Source organism: Rhipicephalus microplus, chromosome X (genome assembly GCF_043290135.1).
Source record: "Rhipicephalus microplus isolate Deutch F79 chromosome X, USDA_Rmic, whole genome shotgun sequence".
Lineage (NCBI taxonomy): Eukaryota > Metazoa > Arthropoda > Arachnida > Ixodida > Ixodidae > Rhipicephalus > Rhipicephalus microplus.
In genome coordinates, this window is record NC_134710.1 from 232,159,831 (window position 1) to 232,175,430 (window position 15,600).

Here is a 15,600-nt window from a genome sequence, read left to right on the forward strand (position 1 = left end):
CACAAATGGCGCCGTGAGCCCGTCACCGTGGGCAAAAGGAATTCACGGTGACACGCCGCTGAGAGAAACGGGCCCCCAAGACGATGCTGCGTTGCTCTCACAATCAGGGACAAAAGGACCCGATCACTCGAGCGAGGGCGAACTTCGGTCGGGTTGGCTTCGAGATGTACGGGTCGGTGTAGTAGCACCACGTATGAGGACGCCTCTCCACTCTTCGGGCTAGCGTTCGAAAGGGGCAACGAAAGGTAAGCGGGTGCAAGGTGCCGTTGGCGAAGACCGAGCGAGCCCAAAAACAAAAGGAGTCGGCAGACAGGAAACTAATGCATGCTCACCCTTCGTCGTACCGGAGAAGTTCTGACTGACTAGTCCAACATGCGCGTGAAACGTCCCGAGATATTAGAGTGAAGCGCCACGGTCGGCATCCGGGTGAGAGAGGTGAACATCACTCCCGCGCCCCCAGAGTCGATAGATCGCAGTGGAGGGGAAGCAATTAGGTCATACTGCATGTGATACCTCGACGACATCGTGATTTATTGACGAACTTTGGAAGAGCACCAATTTTCAGTGAGCGTTCGTGGCGCGTACTTGCTGAAGAATTCCCTTTTTGGGAAAACACAGCGGTGCCCACATCGCAGACCTGAAACTCTTTGTCAAGGTCTGACGACCTCGCGCCAGCACCCAGCGGCACTTCACGCAAGCAGCGGGGCACACCCAGGGTGGCGTACCGCATTCGGACCTCGCACCGGTATAATCTCAGGAAGCGGTCACCTTTGTGATTTTGCGCTGGACGGCGGACTTTTTCTGCAACCGAAGGCCCCTAGTTTACTGTCTAGCCAACGTTGAGGTTAGCTTCTTTACAGCCTGTTATCGTCAAGAATTCTACCCCGCCTAGCTTGCTGCCAATCTTTCTGTTTAAGTGTTCATGTGTATTTTACATTTCGTTTCTTTTGGCCTAATATTGAGTGTCATTTTTGCTCTGTTTAACATTTTTGTGCTGTGTTTTGCATACCGGCGAAGGGAGCTGTGAACAGTGGTGCTTATACGTGGGAAAAGAGACATTGTAGGTTTGCTCACGCAGTCATCGGCGCTGTGTGTGTGCGTTCGTATGTGCGTGTGTACGTGCGTGATGCTTCTGTCTATGCCCAGGAAGAGTGCGCGTCATGGTTTTGTCCCATCGACGTGGATACAAGTGGCACTCAGGGCCCTGACCTATAGACATCAGACAGTCCAGCTGTGCCCTGCTCTCGGCCGTCGCCGAGAAGCCCTGCTGCCCCCCCCCCCCCCCACATGGCTCCTGCGTCATGCCTGCTGAGATAGCAGCCATGCATGCATGCTGCCAGCCAACGCCAGGACACCTCGCAGCAAATTTCGGTTCGGCCTCTCTGAACTCTGGATGGGCCCGGCTGTCCCAGTAAGGTCCTCCATCATCCAGCGAAAAATTCGATACTTCCGAACCACCACTAAAGCGGCATTCGTCGGACTCGACTCATCAACAACAACTTGACAACAGCAACGAGCCAGTGGGGAGCCCCCTTTGTGCTTCTTACCTGGTACACGGACATCACACCGAGCGGACATTATCATGCTTTTCCGCCCCTCTGCGCGCTGGACGCTACCCTGCCCAAGCACCATGAACACAAGACCTACTTCCCTTGCTCCTTTTCGCAAAGGTGGTATAGGGTCATGTGTTTCTAATATTATTATTGTTTTTCTTTTTAATCAATTTTTTCGCAGCAGTTCACAGGGCTTGACTGAGGTTAGCTGTTGCTCACAGAAGTGTCATTTTAAATGCATGGGTGACGTTCTGCTGCCTTTGCAGACCGGTAAGGGCAAATTTAGGAGAGGGGGATGTGGAAATTGAGGATAGCCTACCGCCGTTACGCAGGCTTTGTCGCCTATTTCTGCGGTTCCCATGTCCTAACATGGTGTGACGTTGACCCCTCTCACTCAGATGTCGACCGTGGCGCTGCACTCTATTCTCTCGGGTCGTTTCGCCTGCGCGCGTTGGGACTAGTCAGTCAGAATCTTTCCGGAACGACGAAGGGTGAGCATGCTTTTCTTTCCGTCCATCGGCTTCCTTTGTTTGAAGCTCGTCGGACTCGTCAAAGGCGCCTTGCACCCGAAGCCAATGCTTACCTTTCGTCGCCCCCTTCAAACGCTTAGGCCGAAGAGTGGTGCGGTGTCCTCGCGCGTGGTCGTACTACGCGGACCCGTACCTCTCGAAGCCAGCGCGAGCGAATTTTACCCTCACTTGCGCAATCGGGCCCTGTTGTCCCCGATTGCGAGAGAGCGCAGCATAGTCGAGAGGGCTCGTTTCTCTCAGTGGCGTGTCACCGTGAATCCCTTTTGCCCACGGAGACGTGCTCGCGGCACCCTTTGTGTTGTACTTTTCGCCTGTGGCGCGGATTCGTTTGCCTTTCCACCGCCTTTTGAAACAGGCGCTTTCTGCGTTTTGGTTGTTGTCGCAGGCAACGAATTGTTGCGATTTGTTTGAAAGCAGTACTGTGTATTTGCTACGCTGCACTCGGTGCCTTGGCTGTTCGAACGCGCCTGTGCAGCGGCGTTAGTCAAGCGAGGCCACAGGGAACGCGGCCCTGCGGCTCACTAAGACTGAACCTACGCTATTGACCGTACTCTTTCGGGATACGCTGTACACAAAAAGCTGTGACAGTTGCTAGTCCGCTTACGTCTTATGTATGCTAATTACGTGCGTGCTTTCTCTGCTTGAATGCGCGCTGTAAGTTTAGGGCTGGTTGTCGATCTTCGCGTGACTTTGCAATTTGTTGCAGTAGCATTCATTTCTTCGCGCTTATGGCAAAGCAATGTACAAAAAAAACCGCTCATTTACTTAGAAATGTGGCAGCTTGGGCTAGTTGGTATGGCATGACGATAGTTATAGCACGAGAACAAAACGACGACACAGAGACAAGTCCTTCGTGTCCTTCTTGTCTCTGTGTCGTCGTTTTGTTCTCGCGCTATAACTATCGTCACGCTCATTTACCTCAGTGAAGGCACGTTTCACTTTCCTGTTATACCGATTGCTAGATAAGAGATCAACCACACTTTTTTGTAAATTTTTGGTGGTTCGATCGCTCATAGTTTTGTGTGCCAGAAGTAAGCTGTGTCAAACTCTGTCAATAAATATCAAAAGCACCGCATAAGTGTTCGTGTGTAAATTCGAAAGACAAAAATATTATCTGTTTTTTTTTCTTCAGAAAAATGTGACATGCACGGAGATGGATGTGTGGTCTCATAATTTTTTTTGTATATGCAGTCAGCAGGAAATCTGTAAGGAAGCTCAGCCTGGAGTGGCAGTTGATCTATGAAAGGCACCTCAGTTTCATGACCTAGAGGAAAAGGGACAGTGGGCTAGAGCTTTAAACATCGAAGCGCTACCTCATGTGCTCTAGTAGAAGCTGTTCTATTTGTTATCGCTTCTTTCCCTGCTTGTAAATGCCTATATATATATATATATATATATATATATATATATATATATATATATATATATATATATATATATATATATATATATATATATATATATATATATATATATATATATATATTTATATATATATATATATATATATATATATATATATATATATAGCTTTTTGCATGCATTTAGCTGTACCTAGCTGTCTCTGTTCCTCTCACCTTGTTTTTTTTTTTTGAAGCTCCGGGTTGGCTATTTACTTTTTACTTTGCCAATTACATTGTGTTTGATTTTTTCTTTCGTAGCAACTCTTTTTCATTTTATTTCTCTCCTCCTTTCTCCATCTGAAGGTATGCCCATTTGGTAAATGAAATCGCTAACCTTCTTGTCTTTCCACTAGTTGCTTCCTTTTTTCATTTGTACTTGATTGTCAACTTAAAGGAGCACTGATATCAAATTTACTCATGCCAAGATTTTTGCATTAACGAGTAGATATAGACCCAGTAGCAGTGATTCGTGACCTAAAACACAACTGAGGCATGAATAACTATCACTTGTATTGATTTATATTACTGGTATCTAGCACCATTTAAAGCGGCCGGCCATCCCGCCATTTTTAGCGCTAGCAGCACTACCAGTGGCGCTACCTCGCGGTAACCTCCAGATCGCGCCACAGCTGACCGCTTCTCCACAGAAAAGAGTGACGTCAGGCTTAGCTTCTGCGCAAACATTCCGTCTGCTAGGCGGACACATTCAGTCATACCTTGTCAACTGCATCGCCGTCATCGCCGTACAAAGCGTCGACTTGGGTTCAATATGATAGTCTGAAGCTTGGGATCCCCGCGATTCACGACCTCGCAAATCATTTTTGTTTTGATCGAACCTTTACAGAACAGCGATTCTAGAATGAACGTCGTTCCAAGCAACGCTGAGGAGGTGCCCCAGGATGCCATGTTAACGGCGTGTGTCTTAGCTATAGTGGTTTGTTTTGGCGTGCACAGCATTGAGGTATACGTGAAGAGGTCAATAGAATATTGCTATCGAGAATGAGCATCATTGGAGAAATAGAATACGTTCCCTGCTTTCCAGGTTCGTCTTTGCGCCTCCAGATGACCCCACCTATATCCAGCCTCTCGCGGTTGTGGCGGCAGTAACCCGGTATTACGCGGACGAAGAAGTCTACCGACGAAGTGAAATTCAATCACACCTTCGTGTTACTTGATAGCGATGGTATCTACACTGTTCCCCTTTTGATAGCTTGTGGTCTTGTTGGCGTGTAACATATACGTGATATGAAAAGACACCCTCATTGCGCTGTTTCCGCGCTTCAAATGAAACGACTGCAACTCACAATGGTTTCCCGACATGCTCACCGACAGGCACACGTTGAATCCTGCTCTTTTTTTTCGCCGTTCATTTAAAGGTTCTTCGCGTCTTGGTATTTTAACAAAATCATTCAGAGCGGTGCGACAAAGATGAGACGTGACGAGCGAGTGCGTTTCCAGGCTTCGGCGCCAGTCGGCGCCACGATAAGAACACTCGGATCGTACACGTCATCGCTACGGGGACATCGTCACTCAGGATGGTATGTGTGGAATGTATCACACCGAACACGTAGAACTAGTGTCGATGCCACCGGGCATTCCATTTTCATTAAATTCCCGTACGCTGTTTGCCGTCGAGATAAAGTAACTTCCACGCAACAGATTCAATTCAAATTGGGCCAAGACTACCTACACACTCCGAGCAATCGCAGGAAACGCACATCTCGATTCCGAAATTTGATCTCAGTGCTCCTTTAATCTTGGCCTCTAATCCGTGTCTACGTTGACAGGAAGAGGTATTCCCACGTCAATTTCTCAAAACTAATTTTGCTCAGCTCTTTTCTCAATCCATAAAAAGACCACTTCACCCTGCACAGCCTCATTTTTTTGTGTGTGGCCACTCAGTGTCAATCGGTCCACTGGTATTTGGCTAAGCGACTGCCTGGATAAAACCTCCCATGAAGAACGATGCTTCCATCCGCTTTCTTGAGTCGTGATGGAGAGTTAGTGGAAGAACATATGCGGAACGAGTGCAAAGTTCACTTGCGGACACATAGGCACATACTACTCTGCGTGAGTGTGCACATTTTATACCATAAGCCGTTTTCATACTCCTTAATGATTTCGTCTAGCCCCTGACCTACCTCAAGCACAGCAAGCCCGACTGAGTCGCAGATAATCCGGCAACGTGTTCCCGAATACTTGCACGTTTACCAAGCACAGAGCCATAATGCGACAGTAAGACGTTTTATTTAGCACTACTCTATACATACAGCACAGGAAACACAATGATCTCTGCACAGAATTAAAAACCTCTCCCCGTAAAAGTGTTCGGTAGATCGGCCCCAAAGGTCACTTTTTAATGGCTTGTTGGGTTTTTTGTTGGCACTCAGCTTGCGAGCTAGGAATCATGCCTTTTTTCACAAAGCCATGGGGCATGCACCCTCCTCCTAGTGAATAAGTCATGAAAAACCTCTTGGTTTTGGAGGCTTTCGCTCTGGCGATACCGGTTATCTCGGCACTATCAAAATGCTTGAGGGCAGCAGAGGAAAATGAAAGTGGCCGATTGCGAGATATGCTGCGTGCTCCATTGTCATTGTTGTGTACACACATTCATATTCTTTCTTTAGTATAGGGACCAAAGTAAGTGATGTACACGGTGATTGTGTTTGCATTAACGTACCTGTATTCATTGTAATTGCTTGGTTTTTTTTCTTGCCACTCGTTAAGATGTACAGTAATAAAAATTTCTGAAAATATGCTCACCTTGGAAGTGATGAGCTTCAGCTTCGGCATGATCATGTTGTGCACGAGATTCCCATTGATGATGAGACGAATCTCAATACTTTCATACGTGAAGGCCATGATGTAAGGAAACACACACACTGTAAACAAAAGAAGCAAAAAAAAAAAGGTTTAGTTAGAAAAAATCATTCATAGCACACGTATTTAGAACTTCAGCATACACGGAAAAATTAATAAACGACACTGAGTGAATGCGTCGAATACAAGGTATGCTTTTTTAACACTGTCTGGCTGTCATACCAATGTTGTCAGGCACAGCATTCCACTGGAAGTCGAATTCCGTTGTGTTTTCATCATTCAACTTCTGGAAGTGTGTGGTATCTGAAAAATAAGGTTATTAAAGTTTTCTTAAGACATCAAGTCTATGCAAGAAAGAAAAGCTCTTTCAGTACTGATAATATCTCCTTCAATCATGACACTTGGCAAGGCCTAAACACACCCGTCTCGTGTCCGCAAAGCTCTACCTAGTATGCAAGTCCCGGAGTCCCGTACTATATATGTATCTCATAGCTCCACGCAATCTTATGTCGCATTTCACGGCACCACCCTTCTTTATAAAGATATTTTCTTATTGAATATCCGCTCCCAAGCTACAATAACTTCTATCAACATAGACTATACCTAAATATCATTAAACGATTTATCTAAATAGTAGATAGACCTATCCAGTAATTTATACCAAGTTCGACGCTTCATTACCTGAGTATTAGTATTTGTGAAGTGGTCCGTGCAAGTTATTGTCTATGCTCCGGCCTGACGACAGTGTATCGGCAAAATATACTGATTAGGGCCTGCTGTCCTTTAAAAGGCTCATGATGACCTTTCATGCATGGCCAGTCTGACAAATCAGACACAATCCTTGGCCATCGCTCCCGGTTACGGTCAAACGGCAATCTCACTTTTGTACGATTCTAATGCGGAAGACAATTCAAGCGACGTCGCAATAGGTAATCGTTCTAGGTGTCACATCTTCGCTGTCCAGCCACCTTTACAGCGTGGACTTAAGCTATAAATTTTTATAATGAACTGCTTTCTTAATAGGAATTTTAGATGCTACATACCTATACCCATATTACCCACCTTACCGTGCCCATGAAAAGTTCTTTAGGCTGTATTAGCGTCCTAAATTGGGCTGGTTTGAATATATTGATCTTGAACGAAGAAAGAGCTCTAGAACAGCACGCGCCGTGTCAGTATCTGCTCGTGTTCGTCCTGCTCTAGCGGTGTTTCTTCGTTCAAGATCAGTTTAAGGCTGCACGCTCTCCGGGATAAGTTCGCGAAGGAGTCTGGCATTATGCCGCAGCACCCGGCAATGAAATACAAGCATAGTACCGTTGTGCCTAATACAACACCGCACAGGATGACACGTAGTGCTGGAGTGTACGCACGGTTGTAGCAGAGCAGGAGCTCGGCCTCGTCGTCCTCGTAGATGTCGAGTGCAGCGACGAGGTGTGCCTTGGCGGCGTCCACGGTGTGAAGGCGGGTGGCGTCACCCGTCTTCTCACTGACTAGGTCGAACTGGTGGCGGTAGCCGACGCAGATGTGGTTGTCGGGGCTGTCGATGAGTGTGAGCAGCGCAGGAGCCTCGGGCACGAGTAGTTCGCGCACCAGCTGGAAGCCATCCACGGTGTCAGTGTCTGATGCGGAGCACCACGTGGTCCAGGCGGCCGAGTGGCGCCACTGCAGCACCAGTAGCCGCCGGCCTACGGCCGCGGCCATGCGCAGATGTGAGCCACCCGGTCGGCTCAGCGCGTAAAGGTGGCACCCTGCGCAGAGCCGTCGTGCATTAGCACCACTTTTGATGGAAAACCGAGAACTCACAAGGTTTGTAGCTGCGAGATAATCTGGAACCGGCTTCGCAACCGATCGGCGACCTAAAGATACGCCTCTCTGAAGGCAAGGGAAAAGCCTTCCTATTTATGGAATGTTAACAACTGGAGTTTCTGGTCACTGATATCAGGTTGCAGGAATGCGCTAGAAAGAAATTGTTGTACAGTGACATACTTCAAGCATACGATTTAATGCTAAGCACGCATTGAAGTTGAGCCAGAGGAAACTTCCTATTTAGTCAACTCAGCACTGCCTCATCCTGAAGGTCATGACGACATGTTCGTCTTTCTTTCAATGACAGTTCCAGACAATTTTTTTTCTTTGGTCAAGCTATAACCAATTAAAAGCGAACAAACTCGAAAACAAAACAAACCCGTTCCAAAAAATTGGTCACGGACACAAGATTATTGACTGATTGAACTGTAAATAAGAAAGTGAATTCACCTTTCTATCTATACAAAGGAAGAGAGAGAGAGAAGAAGAAGAAGGAGGCCTAGAGGTAATCAGATATTAGCATGCGGTTTGTCACCCTGTTCTGTAGAGTGGGAGAATAGGGGCGAGAAAGAGGGTGTAAAGAAATAAAGAAACAAAAAAAAAAAATCACACGCGAAAAATAGTAAACACACGCACGGGATGGATGTTTCGTTTGCAGTCGTTCAGAAAGGGCCGTTGGCCGCAAAAATGCAGTAGAAATTGCGACGTTGAGTACTGTCGATGGCGTGAAATTCTTTCCTCCGACCTTGGTCGATCATCTACATTGTTGAACGCGTTGAAAAAGCGTACCAAACACCATTCAAGCTACTACGGCCTCGTCCAGTTTAGAAACGCATTCTGAGAATGAAACGTATAGTCAGTGCATTGCACTGGAACAAATACCTTACCTTGATTAACACGGAAGTGCATATGCGTCAAGTGAAATACTTTCAGCGTATGAACCACTTTACGTTTTGAAGAAACTATTGCATCGATTGACGCGACTGCTTTATTTAAGCTGACGGATGCTTTCTCTGTTTTTTGGGTGGAGGGGGGTGGGGGGAGGAAGCAGTGTTAAGCAACGCAAATGCATATATATGAATAATGAATGGAGTAGTTAAATTTTTTAAAGCCTATACTGCTGTATTCGTAATGAAAGCGTGTAAAGCTAAAAATAACATGGTAACATTCGAGTACTCTGTGTAGTAGAAGCGACTGTAGAAGAAAAAGAAATGACTTTTTTAAAGACCATATCAGTTTTTTTAAAGAAAGAGAAGGTAACTGAAAGAAACATGGCACAGCCTGCTGTCCCCTCTCGCTTCCTAAATGCTAAAAACGAAAATAAGGAATTATTAGTAGGCGTTATTAAACGTTAACATTTTTTATATGTCCAAAAACGTACAAAAGAACAACTTGCCAACAAGGTTTCGAGCCGTAGTAATGAGTATCGTTGATCATGTTTTAGGCAATACCAAATGTGTGCCTAATAATTGCCTGACCTTTACTGGCGTGCATGTCCAAAAGGAAGTCATAGCAAGGCGTCTGTCACCTTTGGTACGCTCCAGCTTGTGGTCCCGGAGGTCGGTCCGCGTGCGCACTAGAGAATTCGCCGCCGAGTCGCCTTCGAAGTCAGTGAGTCTAAACACGTGTACTCTGCTGTCTCTTCCTGTAGGAAAAAAAGAAACAGAGGGAAAAGAAAAATTTATTGACGAAGAAAAACCACCATGTTTTATTCCGTTAAAAAGCTCGTTAAAAAAATAAAGGGGAGGGGGTAGGGCCTGCTCTTTTTTCTATAGGAATGCCGCCCTGTAGACACACCTGCGGAGGTATTATTTAAGAACAGCTAGCGCTATAGTGAAAGACAGGCAGAGAATCGGTTGAGAGGCCTACTTTTTGTTAGACTCAAATGAAACAAAAAAAAAATGAAGCAGAGGAAAAATAAGGGGTGTCGCGAGTTGATAATAATCAAAGATTAGTCGTAATGCGGCAAATAAAAAATGAATTAACATGAACGAAGGAACGATTCATCGACGATGCAGACAGGACCGACAACCTTCGCATAATCTTCGTTCGCTTTTCCGGTTCAATGAGAACGGGTGACCAAAACATGAATTTTTTCATGGTGACTCGAAATAGCACGTTTAAGGGGCCCTACAACCCTTTTCGAACACAGTCAGGAAACACTGCCATTCAATATATTCTCACTTGACTTCTGCGAGCATGCGAGCCAAATATTATTGCACTGTACGCAACAGAGAGTCGGTCATTTTTTTTCCTTTCAAAGACAGCTAAGAGTCACTAACTCTCATCTCAGCAAACTACGTAGCCCAAGGGACTGACTGCATAGAAACAAGGAAGGACATAGTCATTGGCTGGTCTTATGATAGGAAAACATACGCGATGATATTTACTGTTATTTGTTTCAACCGCTATAAATAAAAGAAATATACATATCTCTCCCTTATGAAACAAAAAAAGGGAATGCTTTTAGGTGCAGAACTAGACACAAAACAGGTGTCCTGTTTTGCTCTTAGAATATTTTCCTAGCTATGTACGTTCATAGCTGAAAAAAAAAAAAGGTTAGTTATCTAAGTACTTCCTGCTCGATAAACAGCCGTCAACTTATAGTTTCGTTTTCTCCTACTTTCATATGAAGCGGTATGCCATCTGTTTCACATGTGCTATTTCAACCACTTCGTTCCCTAGCCAATCACTTGTCTCGAAAGTTGCCGACCACGACAGTTCTTACTAATACGTCAGCCATATTTCCACACAAAAATGGCACTTGAATTGCTAATCAGTTAACGCAGCCGCCATGAAGGGTCACCCCGTGGCAGCGGCACATTTTTCGTTACGGTAGAAGTGTGAGAATACGTTCAAAAAAATGAAGCAAAAGTGCCAACGTCGTCACTTGCGCTGACGTAGACTTGTCCCCCGCGTGAATGCTCGCCGAGTAGCTTCGAGAGCGCACTTCGGGAAGAAAGAAAAGAAAAAGTGCCCAGACTCCAGTGGAATAATCCTGTACCTCCAGTATTACTTTAAAAGTTCGAAAAATGTATCCCACGAAGTCACTCATCAGGCAATAAAGTCCGATGACTCTTAAGAGCCAACTCAAGTTTTTTTTCTTTGTAATGTTAATTTATTTCAACGGTTCAGTAGTTGGCAATATTGACTGAGCCACAAAATTATGACGAAACGACCGAGTGTCTTTTATGATGCGTACACAGTTGTGAGGAAGCCAAGCGAAATACCTGACGCTGTTTTGTCTCTCGATAAACACTAACTTTGTTTTAACGCCCTCACTACCGTTTACGAGCGCAGTGTTCATGAGATTGTGTAATTAATGACCGTTGACTATCATACTTGTCATCCACAAAAATTGGTCACACCTGGAATCAATGAAGGCTATACCTGTGATACTTGTGTTTCTTGAAGCTAGATGGCCATACTTGCTCATGTTGGGCTATTTTGTCAAAGCTTTCATTTCCTAGTTATTTTTAATAGTAATGCTACGCGTGGTGAAGTCACTTTCGAATTATTTTTTTCGTGGTTACTGAAATGAAACAACCCAATTGAATCGAAAAAAAAGCGGCACAGTTTTAATAAGAAAAAAAAAGCTTCGCAAATTACGCGAAAATAAATCCTTTTGGTAATTCTGGCATGTTTTTCTTCCTTTCTTACGGCAGCTAGAGGGTAAAGTGACGGCGACTTTTGTAAACTAACTTTTCCACCTAATTTTATGAGCACCAGCCAGACATAAACATCATATTAAGGAAAATGCTTTGAAGCAGCAGCCAACTGGACTTAGTTCTGACTTCTATTTACTGTTTCCTCTTTTGTGTGCACTACGTAAGCACTCACCTCTGTCTGTTCTGAACAGTAGTATACCATGAGCTTCCACCACGCTGATTTGTTTCACCACCACCGTTTTGTCAAATATCATCCTATGTGTGAGACCTTCCTCGATGAGAAAGATTCCGGACTCGCTCCCGAGAACCAATTTGTTGTTACCTGGAAAACAAAAGAGGCGTTGGACATGCGAATCTCTGCTTGTGAGCAAAATACTTTCAATATAGGGTTCGATGGGCGCTATAGTTGGTATGACATCGTTTTATTGCGATGTAGTGAGACACCAGTACAAACGAGTAGAAAGGACAGGTGTGTGGGCGCACATCTCTCCTGTCTTCTCGTTAGTCAAGGTGTTTCACTATAACGTCAAAAAAGAAAGAAACAAATTATTGCTTTCATTTTCAGCTGCGCCCTTTTGCTACTTATATGCGTACACGGCATGTTGTGAATACATTTTTAAAAGCTCTTATGTTTGTTTAGCGTGCTTGAAAAAATTAAATAACGACCAAACAAATAAAGCATAGGCTGTTTCTTCTTTTGTTTTTGAAGGTTTGTACACATGCATAAAATGTTTGCAGAAGAATGTGTACCTGTACAGTGCGCTGTCTTGTGTTGGTAAATATTCCAGACTGGCACGCTAACAGATTTCTTTTTCAGTGTTGCGCTGTGTGCTACGTGCATGGTACATTAGCATTTCTCAACGGCAACTATAATTGAATGATTTAATGACTCTCGATTTGCAAGACGTAGGTGATTCCCGGTTGTTTATAACCCAGGGTGCGGGTATCACCCTGGGTTTTGGGTGCTCGAGCTGACATACGCACGGGGAACGGCCACTTCGGCAGTCGAGCCTGCGTTCAGTAAAGGTCATGTTCTTTATGCTGCCTCGGTTTGCTTTCTGAGAGCTTCAGCCGACCCTGAGCTTTGAGCCTACAAAGGATGAATGGACTTGGTTTCTCTTTTATGTGATTTCTCTGAAACCGCAAGAGAGTTACTCTCTAAATACTGTCAGGATCCTTTAATTACACATGAACTAGAATGCGTTATTTGGAAGTTATTTCAATATTCAATTCTAAGCACCGTGTATGAAATGTACTAGCTAAGTGAACTGTACACTGCAGGTGATGTTGCTAATGATATATAGTTTATTTCATCAAATAAAAATTAATTCAATTTGTTGGCTGGAACACTTTATACGTACACAAAAATACAGTACCCTGTGCGAGTTGTTATTGGTCACAGGGCATGGCCCAAACCAATATACGTGTCAAGCTGTAATAAAGCTGAAAGTTGAAAGTCACTGCTTGACGTTGTAGTTTCTTGCGATTCGTTTTTAGTGCGGATTGTTTCGTGAGATGGCTCATACTTGTTAATGCCAAACAAGACCCATGTCCCCATATCCACACACTAGCAGTGGTCTGTGATATAAACACTTCTGGAATCCTTCATGAGGAATTTAAAGACGTCTCCATTGCACGAAGTAAGAAACAGTGGGGTACTTAAATAAAGCTTTCCCCCTGACTGCCCCGAGGGAGCACTGTTTATGCTTCTTGTACAATATGACGCAACAAGCGTATCTACAGTCTGCCCATTAATTGTATCTCCAGTGAAGGTTCTATGCAGAGATACACGCTATCTAATGCGAAGCGCGGTTTCTCTCTACGTCGAGCCGTTATTGTAGCTCTGCACTGTTTTGTTTGTGTGATCATTTGGCAATACATTCGAAATGGGGCGTTCTCTGATTCCAGAGCACTTGTGTAGAAGCACAACGGTGCCAGCATGGACCATACGAACAGTTCGCGCTCCAATCTGTGCTCACATTTTTTAGTGAGGACGCCCTCGAAGGGCTCAAAGCTTCTTATGGCGAATTCCATTGGGAGAGCAGGAGCACTCAAAAGAACGCTTGAAGTGCTCTCTTCATAGACGGCGAGTTTCAGTGGTCTAAGACGTGCAGGAACACAGTCATCCATTGGCAGAGCGGGAGTGCTTTTGCTGCGCCGAGAGCAGCCAGGAGCAGTTTGCAGTGCTCTCGCCTGAAAAGCGGGGTAGGCGCAGTATGACGAGTAACGTGGTTCTTGAACGTCACAGCCTACACATTCTTCTTCAGCCGGCGAGCGCGGCGGCAATGGCAGCAACCTTGTATAGTTTGGCACCGCTGTTTTGTACGGATGGCTACGATGAGAGCTGGACGTTTGCCTAATAAGCATACTAGGTATTAGGAGAATGAACAATATGTGGCTGACCGATTTTACGCGTATTTCGCTGCTGCCCCACAAAGAATATGACGGGGCTTGGAATGTTTTGGTCGTATGGTCTCCCTACTCGTCACCTTCTCACCTGCCCTCCGGGAGCACGGCGCATTCCAGAGGCAGGTTGAGTGGCCCTGCTTTCAGTGCTCTGACCCCCACTCCTCAGTTCCCTGCCCTCTACTCCTGTTCTCTCATAGGAATTCGCTATTAGCTCCTCTGACATAATGTAAAAAAAAACACGTCGGAGAGTTCAACTTGTCATCAGGCTCTAAATTTGCAAAAATGCTTACACTAATCGAGACGAATACAGGCGCGCTACACGGCTAGCACTAACTGGTGGAACAAATTTTACACACCCTTTCGGCTATGTCGAACCAAAAACTTCTGGGTGCTGCCAAAACATTTAGGAATGGACGCACAAGCGAGGCGTAACGCAGCGTACAAATCTGACCCACGTACGATGGGCATACCGCTCGCGTGCGAATGTTAACGTTGCGCGAGTAAAATTTCCGTCAACTCCAATTTTCATCCATATTGAAACAGTAGGTGTCTTCCGAAGACTGCAATGCGGAATTAGCTTGGATAAAGCGCTTGCTACGTGAATCACGGCAGACGGCGGTGCATACAACTGCTGTGATCGAGCACTTCACTCCAGTGCGTGGAGACTGGTGTCTAGGAAGCGGGTCGCTTTCGCGGCAATATATCTTCGATTCATCGAAGAAAAAGCGGCGAAGACGCTACCGAGCTTATTGAGGTTGATCGATCTGTGTGGGTGGCAGTGCAGTTTGCTTTCTCTCGTGCCTCTCTGTGTATGTTGTTATTGAGTGCCTCTTTTCTGATTGTTTTTATCTCTTTGCTATTCCATTATATCTGGGAATGTACAGAGCCTCGTGGATTTTGTTCTTGTGGCTGCACTCTTTCTCACTCTTTTCTCTGCTTTTTTATGTGTGAGTTTACTATGTGTTACGCCACATTTGTTTGCTGGATGAGGAATCTTTAATCATAACACAGAACACCGATATAAGGCCCAGCTAGATAGGATTGACTAATTTGACGATACTGTGTGTAAAGAGAAATATCAGATTGACAGCTTTAAAAATTAGGTATACTGAGGTGACAAAAATTTTCAAATAAGGGCACTGAAACTTATGCGGAATGCTCTGTAGATATATCATCCAACGGCCCGGTGAGAAGACTTGGAAATATGTCAGGTAAATAAGGTTAACTTCTCGGGCAAGTTCATTTTTACTAGACATATTGTAGTAGCGAGTCTTTAAGAGAAAGGAAACATAAAAAGGACTGGAAGGAAACACAAGCACAAGACTGGCAATAGTTTATTTAAGAGGGTGGCTTTCTTTATTAACCCAAACGCGTGCATGCTCAGACGTATAAACACCATGCAACGGGGCCA

The 15,600-nt window shown here is 45.0% G+C and overlaps 1 protein-coding gene across 6 annotated transcripts in view; it reads right to left on the reverse strand.

Annotated features, from left to right (window-relative positions):
- The window catches only part of LOC119187884 (GTPase-activating Rap/Ran-GAP domain-like protein 3), a 458,831-nt gene that overhangs the window by 15,382 nt on the left and 427,849 nt on the right, over positions 1-15,600 (reverse strand). For all 6 annotated transcript variants that reach the window (XM_075878790.1, XM_075878791.1, XM_075878787.1 and 3 more), the window contains 5 exons: positions 11,953-12,102; positions 9,641-9,757; positions 7,677-8,054; positions 6,529-6,609; positions 6,250-6,368 (listed from right to left, as the gene is read on the reverse strand). In XM_075878790.1, the coding sequence (XP_075734905.1) occupies positions 6,250-6,368; positions 6,529-6,609; positions 7,677-8,054; positions 9,641-9,757; positions 11,953-12,102 (845 nt within the window). The remainder of the gene's footprint in view (positions 1-6,249; positions 6,369-6,528; positions 6,610-7,676; positions 8,055-9,640; positions 9,758-11,952; positions 12,103-15,600) is intronic.